Below are 25665 nucleotides of genomic sequence, written 5' to 3'. Positions count from 1 at the left end.
GCCTTCCGAATTGCTTCCCGAAATTCCAGCCATTGCTGTTCTGCCGTCACGCCTGCCAGTGTTCTTTTCCAGTCAACCCTGGCCAACTCCTCTCTCAAGCCGCTGTAATTCCCTTTATACCCCTGTAATACTGATACATCTGACTTTAGCTTTCCAGTTTCAGGGTGAATTTGATCACATTATGATCACTTTCCCCGAAGGGTTCTTGTAACTTAATGTCTTTAATCAAATCTGGCTCACTGCACAACACCCAATCCAGGATAGCTGATCCTCTAGTGGGCTCAACCACGAGCTGCTCTAAAAGCCATCTCTTAGCACTCAAAGAATTCCCTCTCCTGGAATTTAGCACCACACGATTTTCCCAATCTACCGTATATTGAAGTCTCCCCATGACTATTGATAGTAACATTGCTCTTTTGGCATTTCTATCGCAGTTGTAATTTATAGGCAACATCCTTTCTACTGTTTTGGTGTCTGTATACAACTGTCACGGTCCGGTCCGTTGACTCCTCATTTCATTTAATTTCGTTTTTCTCGTGTTCCAACGGGCTCCTTGATTGGGGTACCAGATCTTCATTCGAACCGGCAGCATAAAAACTCCGGCTTACATTTACTCGCTGCTGGTTCGTCACCGTAGCCAGTGTGGCTATGCTCGTCAAGGAGCCGCCGAGAATCGTAGACTCTAAGTTGCTTCGGTGCCTGTGGCTGCTCAGTGAATTCTGTCGTTTTCGTGTCCTGCTGATTTGTCGGCCGCTTTGCCGCCACTCCGAGCCAAGATACAGATGGACTGTCATTGTTTGGTTTTTGTCGTCTCGTTTCCAGCTGAGCAGGTCCGGCCGTTTGCCGCCGCTCCGAGTTGGAAATTCTGTCTGTCCGTGTCCAGCTGAGAGATTGCCGGCCGTGTCAAGATATGGATTGTCTGTCGTTGGTTAGTTTAGTCGTTTCGTTTCCAGCTGAGTAGGTCCGGCCGTTTGCCGCTATTCCGAGTTGGGTATTCTGTCTCTCCGTGTTCGAGTCCAAGTCCAAGTCCGGGTTCCATATCCGAATCCAAGTCCGAGTCCATGTCCAGGCGCCGGGTCTAAGTCCAAGTCCAAGTCCAAGTCCAGACTCCGGGTCCAAGTCCAAGTCCAAGTTCAGGCTTCGGGTCCAAGTCCAAGTACACGCTCCCTTTCCAAGTCCAGGTTCTGTGTCCATGTCCAGGCTCCGTGTCCAATTCCAAGTCCAAGTCCAGGCTCCGTGTCCGAGTCCAAGTGCAAGTAAAGGTTCCGCGTGCGAGTCTGGGTTCCGTGTACGAGTCCAGGCTCCGTGGCCAAGTCCAAGTCCAGGTTCCTCCGGTCTGTTGTCCGACGTTCGCTCTCTGGCTTTCCTTGCAACTAGTAATAAACACACTTCTGTTAATGCTACCTACCTCTCGGTATCCTGCTCTCGGGTCCGCTCCCTACACCTTATTGCAACAACAACTCCCATCAGGGTTTTTACCCTTAGGATTCCTTAGTTCTATCCACAATGAATCGACCGCTTCCCACCCTATGTCACCTCTTCCTAATGATTTGATTTCATTTTTATTTACCAACAGAGCAACGCCACCCCATCTGCCTTCCTGCCTATCCTTTGGATTCAATGTGTAGCCTTGGACATTAAGCTCCCAGCTGTAATCTTTTAGCCGTGATTCCATGATGCTTACAACATCATACCCGCTGATCTGCAACTGTGATGCAAGTTCATCTCCCTTATTCCATATACTGCGCGCATTCAGTACAACACCTTCAGTACCACACGCATTCAGTGCAACACGCATTCTGTTACAAGGGGGCGCTAAAGGCGGACCCAAATGCAAGACACAGACACTGAAGTTCTAGGAACAGGACTAGGATTGTCGAGATAGCAAGGTGAGTCAGAAAGAAGCGACGCTGGACATTGACACAGGCCCTGAACGAGATTAGGATTCAGGGCCTGGGCTAGGACTTGGGCTAGAGCACGAGACCCGGACGTGGAACTAGGAATAAGGAGCCTGGACTAGGGACTCGGAAATCCGGAACCAGAGTCTGGACAAGGACTCGGAACCTGGGTCTTGACTCGAAACCGGAACCCTGGTTTAGGCAAGGACTCGGGTCTAGGATCTTGGCAAGGACAGGACTTGGCTACAGGACAGGACGAGGAATCTCCAGCACCGGGCTGGGCGAGGTATTCCTGGGCTGGGCGAGGTACTCCTGGGCAGGACGTGGCTTTTGGACTAGGTTTGGCTCGGCTTTTGGACTCGGCTTGGTTAGGATCTTGGGTACGGAGCCAGGACGTCTCCTAGGAGCGCAGGGCCGGTACCCTTTCTAGGAGTGCAGGGCCGGGACCCTTTCTAGGAGAGCAGGGCCGGGACCCTTTCTAGGAACGCAGGGCCGGGACCCTTTCTTAGACACAGGGCCGGGATAACAGCCGAGGTAAACTGTCGAGGTAAACTGCCGAGGATTCGGAGGGGGACGATCCAGCACAGGACGAGGAATACCCAGCACATGACGAGAAATCTCCAGCACCGAGATGGGCGAGTTACTCCCGGGCTGGGCGAGGTACCCCTAGGCTGGGCGAGGGCACGAAGCTCAGTCTTGGATTAGGCTGGAACACGGCGCCTGGACTTGATCTTGGAACACAGGAGCACAGAGCCTTGGACTTGAGCACAGGAACATTTAGCCTTGGACTTGAGCACAGGAACACAGAGTCTTAGACTGGAGCACAGGAACGTAGAGCCTTGCAATGGAGCACAGGAGCGCAAAGCCTTGGACTTAAGCACAGGAACGCAAAACACAGAGCCGGGAACCTCCTTGGGAAGCACAGGACGTAGGGCCGGGTCTCGTACACAGAACACGGACACTAAATACGGGGACACAAAGAGACAGTTCCAAACTCAACGATAGATAGTTCTTTCTCTTGGCGTGGCAAGTCTCCAGTCTCACTCCGGCAGTTGAACTTGATGGGGATACTGACGAGGTTGCAGGCGGACATTCAGAAGGAAGCAGAAGGGAAGGGAAGGGAACTGTCCAGCAGCCCAAACTGAATCCAGGAGCCAACCTGAAACTAGAATCAGGTGCCTCAATTAAAGCACACAATGGAACAAGGGAAAACTGGAAAATCCGGAATAAGGAATCGATGAACTGGACCGTGAACCGGAATGCAGACTTCACGGACCGGACCATGACACAACATGCATTCAGTACAGCATCCTCAGTCCTGTATTCATACCTCTCGATTTTGTCGCACCATGCTCAACCTTTTGACTCCTAACTTTAACTGAGATCTTCACAACATTTCCCTTCCACACCCTCTCCACTAATTGTTCTGGTACTCTGGTTCCCATCCCCCTGCACATCTAGTTTAAATCCCACCGTGCAGCATTAACAAATCTTCCCGCTAGGATATTAGTCCCCTTCCAGTCCCTCTGTACAGGTCCCGCCTTTCTTGGAATGATGCAAGAATCTTATGCTTTCTCTCCTGCACCAACTCCTTAGCCACGTATTAATCTGTATATTGTTTCTAGTTCTAGCCTCATTAGCGCGTGGCACGGGTAGTAATCCTGACACCCTGCCCTTTAACTTAGCACGTAACTCCCCGAACTCTCTATGCAGAACCTCGTCACTCATCCGAATGTCATCCTTCCATTTCGAGCGATCTTCTCTACCAGATCTGCTCAGCTATTTGTCACCTACATCTTATTTCATGGTCTGTGGTTTCTGTGGATATGACTCTTACTTCCCCTCTGCCCCACCCTCCCTCAGTCGTTCTGCCGGAATCCTACCCGAATGTCTCGCTGCGGGGTCTCCGTTCCGTTCCTGCTGAACGGTGAGTCTCTAACCTCCCCCAGCTTTGGGGAAAGGCGCTGGGAGAGAGGGTGGGAAATCGGAGAGCCTTGGCAGGTTGATCCTGTTAACGGAATGACAGCGTGGACGTTTAGAGATGTCTCATATCAGGAAAGTCCTTACCTCTTCACCACCCCCGATCTATCCTTTCCCGTGCCCGTTTTCCCCTCCCTCCCATTTACCGCATTCTCCCCCTCACGCTACCCTTACTCCACTATCTCCTCACCGTCCCCTCTCCTCTTCCCCCTTATGACTTCTCCCTACCTCCTGTCCGTCCCTCTACCCTCCTTCTGTTCTCCTTCCTCCCCTCTCCTTTCCCTCCACTCTCCTACAATTCCTTTCCCTCCAACCTCTTCCTTCTCTTCACCTATTCCCTCTCCCTCGCCCTCCTCTCTCCATTTCCTCCCTATCCCCTCCCTTCTCTCTCCCTCCTTTCTCTGTCCCCTTGCCATCCCCTTCTCTCGCCATCCACCTCTCCCACCCCTCACCCTCAGTCCATCCCCATCCACCCTCCTCTCTCTCCCTCCTCCACTCCCTCACCCTCTTCTTTCATCCCCTCTCACCCAAGGCCGTCTCTCCCCTCTCCTTCTCCCCACCCCCTTCGCCCCCCACCCCACTCTATCCCCTTCCCTCCCCTTTCTTTCTCTCACCTCCCAAAGCCCTCTCTTCCACTCCCTCCTCTTGCCCCTCTCTCCTTACTCCTCCATTCCCCTCCCCCTCTCCCTCTCTCCCTCCCTTCCCTACGTCCCTCCCTTTCTCTGTTCCTCTGTTGCAATTTTCAGCTCGGTTTTGCAAAGTAAAGAACAACGATTCCGTTTCCCCATCCTGTCAGCTGTGCAACGCCTCTCAGTCTGAGATAATGTGTTTACTTGCCGTCCCGTCCTTCTGTTCCCCGCCTCCTAACAGCGGGATAGAAACTATCGCTGAGCCTGTGGGACGTGCTTCCGGGACTTCTCTACAGTATTCTCGGCCCGATAGGAGACTGGTGAAGAGGGAATGTCCGGGGTGGGAGGATTATGTGGGCTGCTTTTACGAGGCAGCGGGCAGTGTGGCTGATTTACGTGATGTACTGAGTTGCGTTCACAGCTTTGTGTTTTCATGTGATCAAGGGCAGAGCACTTGCCATATCAAGCTATAAAAGGATGCTTTCTATGTCTATCCATTGTTTTAAAAATCCATGCGGGACAAGTTGCAGAGAACGCTCCTGAGGCAGTGGAGGTACTGGTGAACTTCCTGGCCGTGGTGGCGACCCGTTGGACTAACGCAGGCCATTCGCTGCTTAGTTCTTGAACCTGAACTCCCTCGACCATCATTGACGTAGACGGGAACATGTGCATCCCGCCCGCATCTTGAGGCCAATGGCCAGCTCTTTTGTGCTGTAAGGGCACCGTGTCACTACGCTCTCTGTCGCTTTCCCGTCCACCAGCTCAGCGTTATTTAAGATAAAGTCCAATAAGGCGGTGTCATCCGCAAACTCACGTTGAGTAAGAGCAGAAGTAGTTATGAGTGTACAGGAAGTGAATTTAGTGAGGTTGGCGGAATCTTGGTTACCAGCCTCAAAAATAATCTTGCAGAGGTGCTGCTGCCTGTTCTTATTGATTGTGTTGTGTAGGGTGTATAGTGGACAGCAGGAACGTGTCACCCAGTTGGGACACGGCCCAAGTGCGGAGTGAGAGACACTGAAGCGGGTCGATAGTTCACAAAACTTCAATGCGAACAGTGTTCAAGGGAAAATAAAACAATAAACGTTAGGCTGAAGAGGGCCGTTAACTACAACTCTCAAACGGGAAAACGGAGCCTACATTCCGGCTAAAAAGAACATCTAATTATTAAACGAATACCGCGGGTCTTCGTAGTCAATTGACCCCACAGTCCGATTTCTCACACAAGGCAAAAGCGAATCGTTGATATACTCAGAACAAGTCTCGACAAGCACTATGACGACAAGTATGGAGTTAAATACTATCACGATTAAATAATAATCAGCTGACACGCGCATATTCACAAGAGCAATTGCCGTTTCTACTGCGCTGCTGAATCCCGTGGTTCTGACCGTAAGACCATCGAAGCTTGCAAAGTTTAGAATACGCAAACACGAGGAAATCTGCAGATGCTGGAATTTCAAGTAGCACACATTAAAGTTGCTGGTGAACGCAGCAGGCCAGGCAGCATCTCTAGGAAGGGTTACAGTCGACGTTTCGGGCCGAGACCCTTTCTCGGCCCGAAACGTCGACTGTAACCCTTCCTAGAGATGCTGCCTGGCCTGCTGCGTTCACCAGCAACTTTGATGTGTGTTGCTTAAAGTTTAGAATAGCTGGGGAAATGGGTTGAAAAATGGCAGATGCAATTTCATGCAGAGAAGGTGAGATGTTGCAATTTGGGAGGACAAGCCAGGTTAGGACGTATATAGTGAATGGTGGGGGGAGGTGCGCTGGGAACGCAGATCCATAGGTCCTTGCAAGTGGCGTCACGGGTGGACAGAGTCAGAAAGAAAGTGTCTAGCACATTGGCATTTGTGTATCAGGGTACTGAGTACAGGAGTTGAAGTGTTATGTTGAAATTGTACTAACCAATGAACTGACCAGAACTGTACTCAAACCCCAACGTCTTGTGCAACCTATAAAGTTGAAACTGTGCAGAGAAGAATTGCAAGGATTTTGTCCGGGCGTGGATCTGACGTAAACGGAAACGTTTGAGGAGATTTAGTATGGCACCAAAGACACACGAAGATTTCTATGGAAGTTCAGTGGGGAGCATACTAAGTGGTTGCCTCGCCGTCTATTCCGGGGAGGTGGGGCTCTGCATAGGATCAGAAAAAGCTGCAGAAAGTTGTAAACTCAGCCAGCTCCATCAAGGCCACGAGCCTCACCTCACCAGGACACCTTCAGAAGGCGATGCCTCAAAAGGGTGCCATGCATCATAAAAGACTTTCTTCGCCCAGAGACATGCCCTCTTCTCATTGCTACCATCAAGGAGGTGGTACAGGAGCCTGAAGACACACACTCAAGGTTTTAGAAACAGCTTCTTCCCCATCGCCATCAGTTTTCAGAATGAGCAATGAACACATGAACACTTCTTCAGAATTTCACCCCTCTCTCTGCACTAATTTACTGTGATTGCTAATATATATCCTTCTTATTTTAACTTATGGTTTATAAATACGATGTGATGCAACGTACTAATGATGATGATTATGAAGACACGTAGTCCTCTTTTCTTGTCATTTAGTACTGCATGCATTAAGAAATGATACATTATTTCCTCCGTTGTGATATCGCAAAACACAGGACAAAGCAAGACTGAAAACGCTGACAAAACTACATAATTATAACATATAGTTACAACAGTGCAACAATACCATAACTTGATAAAGTCCACGAGCACAGTAAAGTTCAAAGTTTCTCAAATGTCCCACATCTCACGCAGATGGGAGAAGGAAGAAAAACTCTCCCTGCCACGCCGACCACAATCCGACTCTGAGTCATCCGAAAACTTCGAGTTCTGATGAGCTCTCCGACACTGAGTACTGAGCGCCATCTCTGTCCGAGCGATTCGACCTCCTTCTCGGTCGCCAAAAGCAGGCAAGGCCGGGGATTTTGAGGCCTACCCTCCGAAAGATCCACGACCACACAGTAATGACAGCAGCGAGCGGGCGTTTCAGAAATTCCTCCAGATGTTCCTCTGTGCTTTCACGTCCATCCTCCATCGAATCAGAATTATCCACTGCCCCTATTTGACAGGTACAATATCATATACTGCTGCCACAAAGCAAAATAAAATGTCACGACATATGTTGATGATATTAAACATGATTCTGATTCTGTTAGGACTTTATTCCCTAGTACGGAGGAGAGTGAAGGGAGATCTTATAGACCCGTACAGAATGATTCGTGGAGTAGACGGAGCGAGTACTAGCAGGTTTCTACTGAGGCTGGGAGAGACTAGAATAAGAGGTTACAGATGTGGGGTGAAAGGTGGAATGTTTGATGGGAATCTGAGAGAAACTTCAGTTAGGGCTGACACACGTGCGGAAGTAGTGGTAGAGGTTGAACTGAAACATTTAAGAGAGGTTTGGTTTGGTACATGGAGGGGTTTGCATGGACATACTGCAGGTGAATAGGTCCTTAGGTTAAGGCCGATGGGACTGTTTCCGTGTAGTAAGGCTCTATGGCTCTTAACTCAACTATTCAGTTGCAGAGGGAGGTGCTGAGACCAAGGTTGAGGAGATTGGTGATGAGATTGCTTGGGATTGTGAGGTTGGAGCAAAGGGAAGGGGTGTTCTGCAGGGGGTGGGGGTGAGAAGGATAGGGATCGGGGAAAATGCAATGATTGACGCATCCAGTAACTGTTGGTGTGTCCATCTGTCACAGTCGTCCTGTTCTGCAGAGGGTTCAATATCGATTCCCGAAATCCAACGGTCCGTCGGCAAGATGCAGACTCGTATTTCGGATACCAAGTGCGAACGTTCGGGAAAAATAATAAAACGTAAGGAAAAGGATCATACTCCCCCTCCCCAATTCCCCAATTCTGAAATTGTGCGTTGAACGCATCGCCCTCCCCTCACCCGCTCAACTCCCGGGCGAGCGTCCTCTCTCTCCTCTAACATCCTGCATTGCCGAATAAGCATGAGACTCCACCCTAACCGCATCCGATGTCTTGTTAACCGTTTCCCTGACAGATTAACCGCAAACACAAACATCCGGCTCGTGAAGAAAACATCGAGGAGGGAGGGAGCCCTGCGGGAGGGAAGGCGAGGAAGGAGTGACGGCTAGGAGGGAGAATTAGGGAGGAGGAAGGGATGGTGAAGACAAAGGAGGGAGAAGAGGGAGGGACGGAAGGGTAGTGAGGAGGGATGGATGGAGGGGCGGTGAGAAGGGATGGAGCGGCGTTGAGGGATTGTTGAAGATGAAGGAAGGGGAGAGAAGGAGTGGGGTGAAGGTGGAGGGGCTGTCAAGGCGGAGGAACGTTGAGGGGTTTGTGAACAGAGAGAAGGTGGTGCGGACGGGGCGGTGGGGAGGGCGGGGTGGAGGGTCAGTATTCGGGGCGTAGATGCGGTGAGAAGCGAGAGTGAGGGAGTGGCGGTGAGGAAGATGGCCGCTAAAGAGGAAGGGCGGATTGCGCCCTGCGAAAACGCCGGCCACACCAATTGATCATTTTCTCTTTCCCCTCGGTCAGGGATAAGATCATCGTTACGGCCCCCCTTGCGGCCGGCTCACCCGGGAAGGGGAGCGGCGCCGTGTACAGCTGTGATGTCCGGAACAGGGGGTGTGACCTCCTCCGCACCCCAGGTCAGCGATGTGGGACCCCACCTCCTCCGTCACCTATACACACTCCGTCCAAACCCCCAGCACCCACGTCCGCAAGCCCCACCCCTCCGACCAAGCCCCCACCCCGTCTGTCCAAACTCGCTCACCCCGGCGTCCTAAGCGGCCTAGATATAGACATTCACCCCTCCGGCAGTCCAAACTTTCATCCGTCCAAATCTTCACTCGACTCCATACTGAAACAGCCACCTCCTCGGTCTAAACCTCTACACATCTCAGTCTTCAAAGCTTCAACCCACTCCGTCAAAACCCAAAACCCCTCCGTCCTCATCCTCACTAACCTCCATCCAAAGCAACCCTTGTCCAAACCACGCCACCCTACGTTGAACCCCCATCCCATTCCGGCCGTCTCCACCACCCTTTCAAAAAACCCCTAACCTCTCCATCCTCAATCCTCCTCCCATCAAGCCAAACCACCACTCCTGTGTCTAAACCAGATTCCACTCCGTCAAAGTCACAACCATCGTTCGTCAAAGTCCCCACCTCACCCCAACGGTCCTCAAACCCCCATCCCACACTGTGTCAACCGCCCTCAAAACCTCGCCCTCCATCCTCAAATTCCCGCTCCTCTCCATTCAAACCGTCAACCCCGTCCGTCCTAGAACACAGACCCTCCGTCTATGTCCCCACTTCCCGTCCTCGAGTCCCACCTCCTCCATCCTCAACCCCAACGCCCTCCGTCCAACACCCCACACCTTCTGACTAAACGACCACTCCCTTCCATTAGAAACCTCACGCTCCCCTTTCAAACTCCAAAACCCCTCTTTCCAATTTCCCACCCCTCCATTCTCAAACAGTTACACCTCTGCCGTCTTGTTCAACTCTTCGTCGGCTCTGAGAATTCTTATCCGAGGTTTGCTCGCGGAAGGGATGGGGTTGGGGGTGGTTGCCTCTGCATTCGAGTAGCCGCCTGTTCCCTCCGGCTAATGCTGACGCTCCAAGTGTTTGTGAACCCAATCCTCAGGTTCGCCGGGCGTCCATGTCCGTGGGCTGGGTCTGTCAGTGTCCACCGCCCTCAGCGCCAGCGACCCACAGCTACTGGTAGGTGCGGTCAGGCAACCACTCCCTCCTCACGGACCCTCCCTTTGCGCCCTACCTCACCCTTGCAGAACCTCCCTCCTCACTGCTCATCCCTTCCCCTCGTTCCTCGCCGCCCATCCCTCCTCCCCCTCCCCGCTCACAGCCATGCCCACCACCTTTTCATCGCCACTCCTCCCTCCTCGCGAACAACCCTTCGTCTCAACCCCACCCACGACGTCGCCACTCTCTTTCACTTCGTCCTCGCTGCCCACCCTTTCACTCCCCATGTTGCCACATACTGACCATTCTCCCTCTATCTTTCCCGGGACAAGGTATGTTCACCCGCCCTGTCCTACACATGCGGAGAGAATACCTACGTGAATGGAATCTGCTACCAGTTCGACGGGACCCTGGACAACCCCCAAAACCGGACCCCTGCATTTGAAGGTAGCCATAGCAACAAGGTCGGGGAAGTAGGAGGTTACAGAGAAAGAGAATGGTGTAAGGGAGGAAGGGGTGACGGGAATGGGGAGGGAAGGGATTATGAAGTCGGGGAGAGTGAACGGAGTCATGACCGGCATGTGAGAGGGAACGGTCACATTGACGGAGGGGGATGTAGAAGGAAAGGGGTCACAGAGAAAGAAGAAGTGTAGGGAAGGATAGGACTCACAAAGAAATGGGGTGTGTAGGGGAGGGAGGGGGTCTCGGAGACGGGGGTGGGGTGTGGAGATGTAAGGGATGTAGGGATTTGCAGAAAACCGGCCTCCTTACCACTATACTTGACATATAGGCTGCCCCGCCGTCAAGTTAGACGTGGCCTTTCTGATCGACGGCTCTGGAAGTATCGACAACTCTGACTTCGCCATCATGAAAGGTTTTATCCTGAAGGTCATGAAAAAATTGAAAGGGAAGGACGCACAGGTGGGTCTGACTTTCACCTCCAGAGCCCTGTGTCACTGACCGTGTCCTCGTTAAATTCAATGCAAATTCTTCCCACCGTTGCCCAGTGATCCCGCTCCCCCAGAGCCCTGTATCCCCACTGACGTTAACCCAGCTCCCTCACGCCGTCCCTCGGTGACCCTTCTTCCCCAGCACGGTGTCCCTAACTGTATCTCCACCGACGTAAGTGCAGCACACTCACACCGTCCCCCAGTCACACCTCTGTCCAGCGCCCTGTGGCACTCAGATCCACTCCTACCCGCAGTATGCCCTCGTACAATTCTCGGAGAAGGTGCGGACTGAGTTCAGCTTCACGGAGTTTCGCCAGAGCACAGATCATGAAAGACTTGTCCAACGCATCCAGCAGATGAATTCCCTCACCTATACACCGAGCGGGATCAAATACGTGGCGTAAGTTTAACTCCGGGGTTGTGTGGGAAGGAAGGGAAGGAAGGGGTGGTACGTAGGGTAAAAGTGGGGGGGGGGGGGGGGTCTTCGAAGACCAAAAGTGGTATAATGTAGGGTGCCAAGAGAGGTATAATGTAGGGTGCGGTTACAAAGAGGGGTATAATGTAGGGTGCCAAGAGGGGTATAATGTAGGGTGCTGTTACAAAAAGGTGGATGGACGGAGGGGAGGAACGGTCTCAGAAACCTGGGCCGTGTAGAGGATTGAGGGGAGTCACTGGGACAGGGAGTGGTGTAGGGGAGGGATGGGGTTTACTGAGATGGGGGGGGGGGTGTAGTAGAGGAGGGACGGAGTTTCTCACACGCAGTCGGGAATGTTTCTGATGCCTGTGTCCCACTCTGTCAGCGAAAAGATCTTTCAAGAAGCGGCCGGCGCCAGGCCCGAGGCAAAAAGAATGATGATTGTAATCACAGACGGTGAATCCAATGACCTGGACGTTACTTTCACCGCGGCCATACAAGCGGCAGAGTCCAAGAAAATTGTTCGATACGCAATTGGGGTGAGTCACCGCGCGTTGAACAAACCACCTTCTCCCAACCAACACCCCTCCCCCACCCCACGGATCGGACATCGGACACACTGTGCTCTCCTCACACCTGGCACACAACACAGGCACTGAGCATTGGACACACCATCCTCTCCCCCAACGCCACCTCTCCCCGGGACTGGGTTTCAGCCACACGGCCGTCTCTCCCCGCCGCCGCACCTCTCTGTCTCTGGAACCGGGCATCGGGCACTCAGCCTCCTTGCTGTACTCCTCAGGTTGGTGGCGTTTTCGACCAGCTTCGCGCAAAGGAGGAGCTGAAGACCATAGCGTCACTTCCATCCACAGATTTTGTCTTCAAAGTGAATAGCTACGCGGCTCTGAAGGAGATCGAGGAATCTCTGAAAGAGAAGATTTTTGCGATTGAAGGTTTGAGATATTTCTCTGATAGTTTCTTCTCCCGCGCCTCCTTTCCCATCCCCGTCTTCCCCTCCCTCTGTCCCTCTCTGCCTACCCAACTATATCTGCCCCCTCTCTCCCCCGTCGCCATCTCTTCCCTCTCCCTCTGACTTTATCTCCCCTCACTTCCCCCTCTCCATCTCCCCATCTCACCATTCCACCCTCTTTTCCCACGACTTCCTCTTCCCCTTCTCCCACTGTCGCTCCCCCACTTCACCCCTATCTCCCCATTCTCTCTCTGTCTCCTCTCTGTCACCCACCTCCGCCACTATCTCCCTTCCACCTCTTTCCGCCTTCCTCCATTTCTTCTCTCTCCCTCTGCCTCCATCTACCCCCTCTTTCCCTCTCTCTCCATCTCTGACCCTTCTCCTAGTTAGCATAGTTTGGCCGAGGAATGGAAACGGAGTGAGAGGTCAGAGAATAGTGCAGTTGATATACAGAACAGATGGAGCCTGGGGGGGAGCTGAGGAAGGGCAGGCAGTGGAAACGGTATAAATGAAGTCAGTGGGATGGGTTGAAATGTGTCTATTTTAATACAAGAAGTATCTGAAACAGTGGTGATGAACCTAGAGCGTTGGTCAGTACATGGCACTACCATATTGCGGCCATGAAAAGAACTTGGCTGTCCCAAGGATAGGGATGGTTACTGGAGATTCCAGGATTTAGGTGTTTCAGGAAGGAAATGGAGGGATATAAAATAAGTGAGTAGTGTCATTGCTAATCAGGTATAGAAACATAGAAACATAGAAAAGAGGTGCAGGAGTAGGCCATTCGGCCCTTCGAGCCTGCACCGCCGTTCAGTATGATCATGGCTGATCATCCAACTCAGAACCCTGTACCAGCCTTCCCTCCATACCCCCTGATCCCTTTAGCCACAAGGGCCATTTCTAACTCACTCTTAAATATAGCCAATGAACTAGCCTCAACTGTTTTCTGTGGCAGAGAATTCCACAGATTCACCACTCTCTGTGTGAAGAAGTTTTTCCTCATCTCTGTCCTAAAAGACCTCCCCTTTATCCTCAAACTGTGACCCTTCTTTCTGGAATTCCCCAACATCGAGAACAATCTTCCTGCATCTAGCCTGTCCAATCCCTTTAGGATTTTATATGTTTCAATGAGATCCCCCCTCAATCTTCTAAATTCCAACGAGTGTAAGCCTAGTCGATCCAGTCTTTCATCATATGAAAGTCCTGCCATCCCAGGAATCAATCTGGTGAACCTTCTTTGTACTCCCTCTATGGCAAGGATGTCTTTCCTCAGATTAGGGGACCAAAACTGCACACAATACTCCAGGTGTGGTCTCACCAAGGCCTTGTACAACTGCAGTAGTACCTCCCTGCTCCTGTACTCGAATCCTCTTGCTATAAATGCCAGCATACCATTCGCCTTTTTCACCGCCTGCTGTACCTGCATGCCCACTTTCAATGACTGGTGTATAATGACATCCAGGTCTCGTTGCACCTCCCCCTTTCCTTATCGGCCACCAATCAGATAATAATCTGTTTTCCTGTTTTTGCCACAGCTGCATAGAGTCACAGCTGCAGCGACAGAGATCTCGCGGAAGAATCGACCACTGAGTCAACGTGGGTGGAGTCAGAAACAGAAATGGAGCAATCACTCGATTGGGAGCATTCGATAGACCCACCCCCAGTAGCAGCAGGGTCATTGCGGTGCATATCGGCGGGGGAGGGGGGGAAGATTTCGGAAGAGTGCAAAAATAATAGGGTTGTTGTCATGGACGACTGCAACTTAACTAATGTTGATTGGCACCTCCTTAACGCAAAGGGTTTACATAGGACAGAATTTGTTAAGTGTGCCCAGGAAGGTTTCCTGATAAAATATGCAGACAGGCGATGAGAGGAAATGTCATTCTAGATATGATACTAAGCAATAAACATGGTCAGCGGATAGATCTTTCGGTGGGCGGTCATTTCGGAGACAATGACCACAACTCCTAGACCTTTACTATAGCCTTAGGCAGGAACAGGAGCAGATGATATGGGAAAATATTTAATTGGGGACAGGCGAATTATGATGCAATTAGGCTGGAATTCGAGAGAGTAACTTAGGAACAGATGTACTAAGGAAAATGCAGAACTGAAATGTGAATGCTATTTAGGGGCACTTGTCGTTGTCTCTAGCTAGGCTTGCCCCATTAAGGAAGGGAAAGTACGGTAGGGTGAAGGGACCGTGGTTAACAAGAGACATAGAAACATAGCCCAATACAGCACAATACAGGCCCTTCAGCCCACAATGCTGTGCCGAACATGTACTTACTTTAGAAATTACCTAGGGTTACCCATAGCCCTCTGTTTTTCTAAGCTCCATGTACCTATCCAGGAGTCTATTGAAAGACCCTATCGTATCCGCCTCCGCCACCATCACCGGCAGCCCATTCCACGCACTCACCACTCTCTACGTAAAATACTTACCACTGACATCTCCTCTGTACCTACTTCCAAGCACCTCGTGCTAGCCATTTCATTCCTTGGAAAAAGCCTCTGACCATCCACACGATCAATGCCTCTCGTCAGCTTATACACATGGAACATTAGTCAAGAGAAAGGAGAATACATAGAACAGAGCGACTTAGGATGCGTTTCTGGAAGCAAGGATCAGACAGGGCTCTGGTGAGTTACAAGGTAGCCAGGAAGGAGCTGTAGAACGGAGAGGAGAGCTGGTAGGGGACCTGAGAAGGTCTTGGCAAGTAGGATTAAGAACCCCCACCCCCCAAGACGTTCTACACGCGTGAAGGACAGGAAGATGACTAGAGTGAGGGTAGGACTGATCTGCGAAAGAAGAGGAATAAGTCGAGGGAGGTAGGTGAGGTCTTTAATGAATATTTTGTTTCAGTATTCACCAGCGAGAAGGATTTTGCCGAACGTCAAGGCAACTTTAACACAGACGAATGAGCGAGAACGTGTCGACATTAAGAAAGATGAGCTGGAACTTCTGAAAAACATTTGGATAGATAAGGCTTTGGGGCCAGACGGGATATACCCCGGGTTAATCCGGGAAGCGAGGAAAGAGACTGCCTTTGCCAATAATCATTGTCATAATAGTAGTAGCAGAAGATTGGAGGGTAGCAAATATTATTCTTTTGTTGAAGAAGGATAATAGGGATAATTCTGGGAAGTACAGACCAGAGTCTTAAATCAGCGGATGATTCTTAGGGATAGTCGGCTTTGTGAGAGGCAGATCATGTCTCAAGAGATTGATTGAATATTTTGAGGGGGTGCCAAAAGTCATGAGTGTGGAGTACAGTATATGTCATGGTCCGGTCCGTGAGTCCGCATTCCACTTCATGATCCGGTCCGTGGTCTCAGGACTCCGGGTCTTCCAGCTGTCCCTTGTTTGAGTTAATCATAGGCACCTGATTCCCATCTTTGGGCTTGCAATATAAGCAGCCTTGGGATTGAGTGTGGGCTGCTGGTTTGTCTTGTCAGTCCCCCTTAGAGCAACCTGCTGATGGAAGGCTAGTGAAACCATTGGTGATCTCTAGGCCTGGTTGGAGGACTACCGCCTCATGGAGCCTTGTTGCCACTCGTTGGAGTGGTCTTTGCGGTATGGATTCGGCTGTTTCCCGGGCCAGCTGAGTGGCTGCCAGCCACTCCGAACTAGGTAGGGATCTGGCTGTGTCCATAGCCAGCTGAGGTTGCTGGCTGAACTGAGACTTGGAGCTACCCTGGAGCAGAGATGGAACTGTCTGTTGTTCTTTGGTGTTTGTCTCTTCTTGTCCTCACCTCCGTGGGGTAAGTCAGGCCGTCTTGCCATTGCCCCGCGGGGGGTCATGTCTTGTCCTGTCCTCGCCTCTGTGGGATAAGTCAGGCCGTCAGGCCGTTTGGCCGTTGCCCTGCGGGGGGATGTGTCTTGTCTTGTCCTCGCCTCCGTGGGGTAAGGCAGGCCGTTCTGCCGTTGCCCTGCGTCGGGTCCTGTCTTGTCCTCGCCTCCGTGGGGTAAGTCAGGCTGTTTTGCCGTTACCTGACGGAGAGACCTGTCCCACCTTGGTGTGGAGTTGAAGTTCAGTTCTGGTTTGTCTTAGAATAAGTCCCGGCTGTATATCTATGTTCTGTCCTGTCTCATGTTAGTGTCGTGTTAAAGATGAGTCCCTGCTTGTCGAAGGATATGTTGATTTCCGGTTCCTAGTCTGTCTCTGAGCTCCAAGAACCCTAGCCTCGACGATCCTGCAGCCAAGTTCCAAGAACCCTAGCCTCGACGATCCTGCAGCCAAGTTCCAAGAACCCTAGCCTCGACGATCCTGCAGCCAAGTTCCAAGAACCCTAGCCTCGACGATCCTGCAGCCAAGTTCCAAGAACCCTAGCCTCGACGATCCTGCAGCCAAGTTCCAAGAACCCTAGCCTCGACGATCCTGCAGCCAAGTTCCAAGAACCCTAGCCTCGACGATCCTGCAGCCAAGTTCCAAGAACCCTAGCCTCGACGATCCTGCAGCCAAGTTCCAAGAACCCTAGCCTCGACGATCCTGCACCCAAGCCCCCAGCCTGCAAGCCTAGCTCAAGACGCAAGCCCCCAGCCTGCAAGCCTAGCTCAAGACGCAAGCCCCCAGCCTGCAAGCCTCAGGAGCTGAGACCCAAGCCTGTCTCCAAGCTCAGGCCTCTAGACCCCAGCCACGTCCTGTCCTGAAGCCATGTCATGTCCTTGCCTGGTTCCGGAGTCTGAGCCCGAGGCAAGATCCAGGTTCTGTGTCCTTGTCCAGTCTCGGGCTCGGAGTCCAAGCCTTGTCTCCTAGCCCATGGTTCCTAGTCCTGGTCCCGCTTTCCTGAGCCCAAGTCTGCGTTCTTGTCCTTGCTATTTGCCTGAATCCTGTCACGTTCCTACTCTAGTCAAGTCCTGTTCCTTGTACTTCAGTGTCTATGTCTCGTGTTTGGGTCCGTTCCCAGCACCTCACTGTGACAGTATATGGCTTTTAGTAAGGCTTTTGATAAGGTTTCTCACTACGTTCATTCGAGAAGTGGGGAGTCATAGGATTCATGGAGATGGAGAGTATTCTGCCTGTTGGTCAGTGACTAGTGGTGTTCTAGGACCTCTACTCTTTTTTTTATTTTTATACATGACTTGGATGAAGAAATTTGAGGGTGGGGTTGCAGATGACACAAGGGGTGTTCGTGTTGGGGATAATGTATAAGGTTGACAAGAGGGCGTTGATAAAATGCAGAACCGGTCTGCGAAATGGCAGATGGAGCGCGGCTCTGGAGATTGTAAGTGACCCACTTTGAAAGGTGGAATTAGAAGGCAGAGTATAGGATTAATGGTAGGATTCTTAGCAGCGTGAAGGAACAGAGTTCGTGTGGTCCACGTCTAGATGCCGGTTAAGAAGGCGTTGTCCTTCATTAGTCAGGGGGTTGAACATTGAACAGAGAACATAGAAATCTACAGCACATTACAGGCCCTTCGATCCACAATCTTGTGCCGACCATGAAATCTACTCTAGAAACTCCCTAGAATTTCCCGACTGCATAGCCTTCTATTTTTCTGAGCTCCATGTACCTATCTAAGAGTCTGATTTTTTTTAAAAAACCCATTGTATCCACCCTATTGTATCTTGAGTTCATGACCCGTGAGGTAATATTGCTGGTCTATAAAATCCTAGTTATACCACGCGGAGTATTTTGTTCAGTTCTAGTCGCCTCGTTGTAGGAAAGATATGTAAACTTTGGGGGGGGGGCGCAGAAAAGACTTACCAGTGTATTGTCCGGATTAGAGAGAATGGGTTGAGTGAACTAGGGCTTTTCACCTGGGTGCGAAAAAGAATGAGAGTCGACTTGATAGAGGTGTATAAGATGGCAAGAATCACATCAGGATTGGGCAACCAGGGACTCTTCTCCAGCGGAGAAACAGTTAAGACGAAAAGGCACACAATTTTAAGGAGTTTGGAGGAAAATATGGGTGGGGAAGGTCAGGGGTAGATTTGTGTTTTAAACAGAGTTGTGGGTGAATGGAATACGCTTCCAGGGGTGGTGGTAGAGGCAAGGATATTCAACAGACTCTCAGAGGCACACGGATGAAAGTAAAGTGGAGAGAGAAGTGGAAGAGAGGTTTAATTGATTTTAGATTAGCTTAAAATGTTGGCAGCAAAACATCGTGGGCTGAAGGTGTTGCAACTGTGTTGTAATGTTCTTTGTTCTTGTCTCTACGTCACCCCGTCATGAATGGGGGTGATCTCACTGAAATCTACCGAATATTGAAAGGCCTCTATAGAGTGGATGTGCAGAGGATGTAGTCTCTGGTGGGGGAGTCTAAGATCACAGGACACAGCCTCAGAATAGAGGGATGTCCACTAAGAACAGATGAGGGGAAATTTCTCTAGTCAGAGTGGTGAATACTGTACGTGGAGTTCAGTGTCTTGGAAGCCAAGTCATTGATATAACAAGGCAGAGGTTGATAGATTCGTGATTTGTCAGGGCATGAAGTCAGGGGACTGCGGCTGAGAAGGAAATGGATCAGCAATGACGAAATGGCAGAGTTGACTCGATTGGCCAAAATGGCCCAATTCTGCTCCTATATCTTACGGTCTTATGGCCTCTATCTTTCCATTTCCCACCTGCTTCTGTCTTTCATTCACAACCATTTCCGCGCCATCTCCATCTCATTCCTGTCTCCAGACCCCTCTTCCTCCCCCCCCCCACCTTCCCTCACCCTCACGTCTCTACCTCCTTCCTTTCCTCCTGAGAACTGATATTCCTTACTGGCACTAGGACTTCGAACCCCATCCTCTCCCCTACAACACTCCTCATCTCTGTGAGCCCCATTCTCTTCCCTGCACCTCTCCTCATCTCGGTAAACCCCATTCGTCCCTTTACACCCCTCCCCATCTCCCTGAACCTCCTTCTCTCTCTAACATCACTCCCCACCTCCAGGAACTCCAATAACCAGTACAACACTACTCCGTCTCAACGATCTCCTTCCCTCCACTACATTCCTCCCCATTAATTCCCTCACCCGCTGCTACATCCCTCCCCGTTTACGTGATTCCCTTCGTCCCCTACACCCCACTTTTCTACTTTACCGCTCTCCCTTCTCTCACCCCTTCTCCCCTCTTCTCTGCCCTACAACCCTGACCCTTTCTAACCGGTAGAACCCTCGCCGTCTCCGCGCACCCTTGTACTCCCCTAGACCCCACCCTGCCTCCTTGACTGTCCCTTTCTCCCCTGCGCTCCTCCGTGACCCCGTCCTCCTCATCTGATTGACCCCCTCCCTCACCTACTTCTCCGTAAACCCTCTGTCCTTCCTCGCCCCTACACTGCACCCCACTCTGTCTCTGCAGTCTCTCCTTTCCCTATCTCTGGTTCACTGACTGTTGTCTCTGTGACCCCAGGGAGTGGGAGTTCTTCGAAGAGAAATTCCTTCAGACATGAACTGGCGCAGACTGGATTTAGCTCATACTTTACAACGGTACGGTCCCATAGGGTACGCGGACGATGGGAGGGAACCGGGAGGTGCAGGGTCCGGACGTGTGAACGGGAATGGGAAGGATGGGAAGGGGCGGTGAACGGCAGGAGTGAACGGGGGTGGGGGAGTGTTCGGGCGGTGTATACCTTGTACACTCCCGTCCCGAAGAGGTTGAAGGAGCTTTACCCCGAACTCTTGTTGTGCATTCTGTGGTCAGGACGCCATTTTCCTGGGCGCGGTGGGGTCCAACGATTGGTCCGGGGCGATCCTGGAGATCCGCAACGGGATGGAGAGCTTCCTCAATTCAACGAAGATGCCGAATGCGTACCTTGGTGAGGGAGGGGGAGCCGCGGAGAAGAATACCGAGGGCTAGGGGCGGAGGGAGAGAGGGAGGAGTTCGATGAGGGAGCGAGGAGGGATAGAAGTGGGGTGGGAGGGAGGCAGGGTGCGGTGAGGAGAGGGGGAGAGAAGAAAAGGCGGCAAGAATCGGCATCCGGGGGGGGGGGGGAAGAGTGTTCAGGAAGGAGGGGTACGGAGAGGTGCGAAGAGGGAGGGACGAAGGGCGGCAGGGAAGGAAGAACGCTCTACCGTCCTTTTCTTTGTAGCACTCTCCTGTTGGACTGATGGTCACCAACCTCTGCCTTCTCCCCTAGGCTACTCCGTCACGGGGATGCGTCGAAGGGGTGAGAACCTGATAGTGGTGGGAGCCCCACGTTACAAACACAGGGGAGGCGTCCTCATCTTGGGGAAGGAAAACAACAGAGCGGCATGGGACGAACGCCAGCTCATCCCGGGAGAGCAGGTGAGAGATACGGGGTGGGGGGTTGGAAGGGGCGGGGAAGGACGGTGTGTCCAACGTCTGCTCCTGGAGAGGGCAGTATTTACCTCTGTGCTTTACTCTGACTGCAGATCGGATCGTATTTCGGGGCGGTGGTCTGCTCCGTCGACCTGGACGGAGACGGAGAGACGGATTTGTTACTAATTGGCGCCCCACTATATCACAGCTCCAGTGTCGGGGGAGTGGTGAGAGTGTGTAACCTCACCCAGCAGGTATCTTCCAGGGCGCGGCGGGCAGCGGGGTAGGGGGGGGGGACGAGTATGTGGAGACAGAGACGGGTGGAGGACAGAGGAGGATAGAGGTGGGGAGTGGTGATTGGGGACAGGGTATAAATAAAGCAGAAAGGGACGGGGAAGTGTGGGGAGATAGGGGGCGAGAGAACAGGGTGGAGATAGTGACGGGGGAGAAGTGGCGAGCGACCTGGGAGATGAGGGGGATTAGGGGCGGATGGAGAGAGATGGAGAAAAATAGAGACGGGGAGAGGGAGGGTATGCGGACGGGGTGAGATGGAGATGCGGGGAGGGAAGGGGGAAAGTGTAGTATGACGGGTTGCGGTTTGTGTCGGCACCGTCCCAGGACACAAGACGTGTAAGAGTCTCCCCTCGCTGGGGTAAGGAGGGAAGAGAGAAGGGAAAGGAAGTAGAGAATGAGGCAGAGTTGTATTGAAAAGAACGGTGACAAACTCTCTCTTCACTTCTTTCCTCCATCTCTCTCCCATCCTTTCCTCTTCCTCTCTCCCTCAACTCCCCCTTTTCCCCTCACCCTCATCTTACCGCCTGTGAATCTCTTGTCCTGCCCTCCTTCTATCTTGTCTTCCCTCACCTCGCGCTCTTCCCACCCATCTCCTCTCTCCACACAACTCCCTTTCTCACCCCTCTTCCTACCCTCTCCACCCTCCCAGGATGTCGTCTACTGCAACGACTCTCTGCGAGGTGAACGGGGGGATGGACTGACGCGTTTCGGGGCCTCTATCGCGGTCCTGCGGGACCTGAACGGGGACGGTTTGTCAGACATTGCCGTGGGGGCCCCGCTGGAGAACGACCATGCCGGCAGCGTCTACATCTACCAGGGCGTCTCCGGTGGGCTGGAGGAGGGCTACAGTCAGGTGCGGGATGACCCGTCTCCTTCCCTCTATCCCTTTATCCTTCCACCCATCAATCCATCTCTCTCTTCCATCCCTCGACCGCACTTCCCATCTGTCTCTCCCTCCCTCCATCCATCCACCCTTTCTTCCCCTCTACCTGTCTCTCCCCCCCCTCTGATCTCTCATTTTCACTACCGTGTCCTCTCTCCCCAACATCCCACCCCACTCCGTCACTCCATCTGTCCATCTTCTCTCCATCTTTCCCTCCCTCCATTGCTCCTTCCTTCCTTCTCTCCACCTCTGCACCCTCCCTCCCTCCACTGATCCTATAGTCTGTTCCCCCCTCCACCATTTCGCCCTGTCTCTTTCCTTTCAACCAACATTCCATCCATCAATTCACCTGCCCGCTCTCTTTCTGTGCCAACGGTCCTCTCTCTATTTCCCTTCTCTGCCCTCTCCATCTCTCATGCAATCTTTCCATCCCTCAATCTCTGTCCCTCCCTTCCACTTTCCCTCTCTCCATCTCTCCGTCTGCCCCTCTATCCCTTCACCGAGTTCTATATTCCTTAATCTCTGCATCTTATCCTCTCTCTGACCTTCCATAGTCCCCTCCATCTCTCCGGTCCTCCATCCCTCTTTCTCTCCTTCTACAAATCATTCCATCCATCTGTCTCTGCCGACCCTTGGTTTCGCCGTCCCTGCAGCGCTCCCTCCCTGGGGATTGTTGTAGAAGAGAGGGACCGAGGGGCACAGGTACATGGTTCCCCGAAAGCGGCAGCACAGGAGACATGGTGGTGAAAAAGGCGTTCGGCACATTGGCCCACATCATTCAGGACATTATTGTACAAGATGCTGGCTAGGATGTACTTGGAATTTGATATGACCAGGGACGCAGGGGAAGATGCGATGACAGCGTAGGGGAGACAGGGGGTCTAGAACCGGGTAGGGGTGTAAGGGTCAGAGGGATTTCGGAGATTAGCGATGTGTAAGACTGGATGATTTAAAGAGACCCAGTAATCGGTTTACGTCGCCCTGCTGCAGGAAGGATTCCGTGGAGCTGGAAAGAGTGCAGAAGAGTTTCACGAGGATGTTGCCGGGACTCGAGGGACCGAGTTGTGGAGAGAGGGTGGGCAGGTTGGGACTTTATTCCTGGAGCGTAGGGGACTAAGGGGAGTGACTTTGCAGAAGTGTATAAAACCATGAGGGGCAGACACAGGGTGACTGTGCACAGTCTTTTCCCTGGAGTTCGGAATCGAGAACCAGAGGCCAAGGTTTAATGTGAGAGATGAGCGATTTAACTAGGACAAGGACATGAGGAGCAACATGCTCACCCAGAGGGTGGTTCGTATATTAAACAAGCTGCTAGAGGACGTGAATGAGTCAGCTGCATTAACAACATTTAAAGGGCACTGGACAACGACACGGACTGGGAAACGACTTTAGACGGGTGTGGGCCAAACGTGGGCAAAAGCGATAATCTGAAATCGTAATGTTGGCTGGCAAGGAACGGATGGACCAATGAGCCTGATCACTCCGTCCCTCACTCACCTCTCCTCCTTCCCTTCTTCCCTCTGATTTCCCTCCTCATCTTCCCTCTCCCTATCTCTTCCTCTCTGCCTCCCTCCCTCGCTCTCTACTACTCTCGGATCCCTGTCGCTCAATTATAACACCCCCCACACACACAATAACCTGTGCCTTCCTCGCCCCCCCCCAACCTGACATAGCGGATCGAGGGCAGGAAGGTGGCCCCAGGACTGGAGTATTTTGGCGGTTCTATCGTCGGAGATACGGACCTGGACGGAGATGGGATGACGGATCTGGTGGTGGGGGCTCGTGGAGGGATTGTCGTCCTAAGGTACCTCCTACAAAATGGAGGGATGGGGGTGGAGGGGAATGGATGCGATAGAGGTAGACGGAGGGCGGAAGTAGGGGCAGGGATGGAGGGAGGGCGTGGGCTTTGCAAAGAGCGGGGCGGATGGAGGAGGTGGGAGGGACCTCCTGAGGCAATCTTGGGCTTGTGAAGAGGTGAAAAACGGAGATGGACAGGTTGAGGGAAGGATGAACGGAATGACAACGGGGACTGGGAGAGCAGCATGGGATGACTTGGCCGGTCTGTTTTCCCACTTGTTCATTTCACTCCTCCGTCCTTATCTCGGCCCCTTCCCCATGCCATCTCTCTGCCCTCCCCATTCAACTTACCTACCCCCTCTCCTCTCTTCACCTCCCCTCACTCCCTTTCTGCCTCACCCTCTCCACTTCCCACCTTCCACACCACCCCTCCCTCCATTTCCCCAGGAGTCTTCCGGTTATGGAACTGCGTCTGGAATTAAGTTTCCTGCCGGCGCAGATCCCGTGGCCAGAACCAGACTGTGGGAGGGGGAGGAATGAGAGAACGCCTAGCCTCACCGGCTACCTCTGCTTCCTGCTGAGCTCCAGCTCCCGCCCACCCCCAGGTGAGTGCCATGTCGCGACCGGTCAGAGATCAGGGATCTGGTCAGGATTCAGGATGGAGATAATTTCAGGGAGGTGCATGTCAGGGGTCACCTCGGGTCATGTAATCAGTGATCGGGTCAGGGGTTAGATCGGGGTCATGGGTCATGTTTGGTCAAGATTCAAGGGTTGGGACAGGTGTCGGGTCAGCAGGTCAGTAATCGGTCCAAGAGTCAGAATAGGGGTCGGGGTTTTGGTCAGCAGTTGGGACGTTTGTCAGCTCGGGAGAGATAGGTCAGTGATCGGATCAGGACTCGAATCAATGGTCAGGGGTTCGGGTCATGTCGGGGGACAGGTCAGCGATCATGTGCGGGGTCCGATCTGGGGTCTGTCTCTGTCCTGCCCCTCTGACCCGTTTCTACTCTCCCCACCTGCCCAGGTCCACTGAACGTCACCTTGGAGTTCACGGCAGAGCTCGATCCTGAGAGGCAGCAGAACCGGCTGTGGTTCTCGACCTCAGTGAAGAAAGTCGTGCAGCAGCTGGCTCTCACCCAAAGGAACAAGTGCATCCCGCTAAACATCTCCATGCAGGTAACACGGACCCTCCCCAGCACCTGTCCCGTTGCGCTGCACAGAGCCCAGTGCAGGGCTCCCCTACCGTTATACGGCACCGGGAGCCCCATTCAGAATTCTCCCACAGGTCACACAGGGAGTCCCGTTCGGAATAATCATCTACCGGGAGGACACAGAACACTGCTCCGGGTTCTCCTCGGGTTCGATTGAACAGGGGGTCCCGTGAAGGGGTCTCCAATTATTCGAAACTGGAATCCCCTATCAGAGTTTTCAGCTCCCGCTGGACCACCTCAGGAGGACTATAAGGGATTCCACCCCACCCCAGGTAGACTGCTCATGATTCGCCTCCCATTAGACCGTTTTATCCACGTCCTTCGGATTCCGCCTCCCTGTACCCCCTTCCCCGCATTGCGCTGCACTGGGCGCGCATACGGGACCTCCTCTTGTTAGACTGCATCAAGAGTCCTGTTCAGGGTTGTCGTCCCTAGACCGCATCGGGTGCCCTGTGCATGATTCTCTTCCCGTAACTCCGCGCTAGACAACCGTGCAGGATTATTCTTCCGTTAGGCCGCACCAGATTCGTAGTTACCCTCTTGTTCCAGCACACCGGGTCACCGTTTGCGGCCCCCTCCTCGCGAGCCATGTCAGAGTTCTCCTGTAATACCACGCTGGAATTGCCGTTTGGAATTCCCCTGTCATTGGAAGATACTGAGAGCACTTCTCAAGGCTCTCCTCTCATTAGAATGCATTTGGGTTCCCGTTCACGGTTGCTCTACCGTTAGGACAGCCTGGGAGATCT

At 52.5% G+C, this 25665-nt stretch overlaps 1 protein-coding gene across 8 annotated transcripts in view; it reads left to right on the top strand.

Moving 5' to 3' along the window:
- The window catches only part of LOC140204724 (integrin alpha-M-like), a 67667-nt gene that overhangs the window by 26885 nt on the left and 15117 nt on the right, over positions 1-25665 (top strand). For 3 of the 8 annotated variants that reach the window (XM_072271454.1, XM_072271452.1, XM_072271453.1), the window contains 15 exons: positions 8213-8327; positions 9018-9130; positions 10519-10633; positions 10977-11107; positions 11391-11536; positions 11937-12090; positions 12354-12504; positions 19868-19944; positions 20159-20273; positions 20595-20743; positions 20851-20991; positions 21681-21884; positions 23588-23718; positions 24159-24316; positions 24733-24884. In XM_072271454.1, coding sequence (XP_072127555.1) covers positions 8273-8327; positions 9018-9130; positions 10519-10633; positions 10977-11107; positions 11391-11536; positions 11937-12090; positions 12354-12504; positions 19868-19944; positions 20159-20273; positions 20595-20743; positions 20851-20991; positions 21681-21884; positions 23588-23718; positions 24159-24316; positions 24733-24884 — 1992 coding nt within the window. In that variant the 5' untranslated portion in view covers positions 8213-8272. Of the gene's footprint in view, positions 1-3727; positions 3826-7268; positions 7583-8212; positions 8328-9017; positions 9131-10130; positions 10208-10518; positions 10634-10976; positions 11108-11390; positions 11537-11936; positions 12091-12353; positions 12505-19867; positions 19945-20158; positions 20274-20594; positions 20744-20850; positions 20992-21680; positions 21885-23587; positions 23719-24158; positions 24317-24732; positions 24885-25665 lie in introns of those variants that run through there. The other 5 variants (XM_072271450.1, XM_072271451.1, XM_072271457.1 and 2 more) reach the window with 5 other exon arrangements.

This window comes from Mobula birostris, chromosome 11 (genome assembly GCF_030028105.1).
Source record: "Mobula birostris isolate sMobBir1 chromosome 11, sMobBir1.hap1, whole genome shotgun sequence".
Lineage (NCBI taxonomy): Eukaryota > Metazoa > Chordata > Chondrichthyes > Myliobatiformes > Myliobatidae > Mobula > Mobula birostris.
Note: the sequence above shows the minus strand (reverse complement) of the source record. Positions and strands in the feature narration are given on the sequence as shown.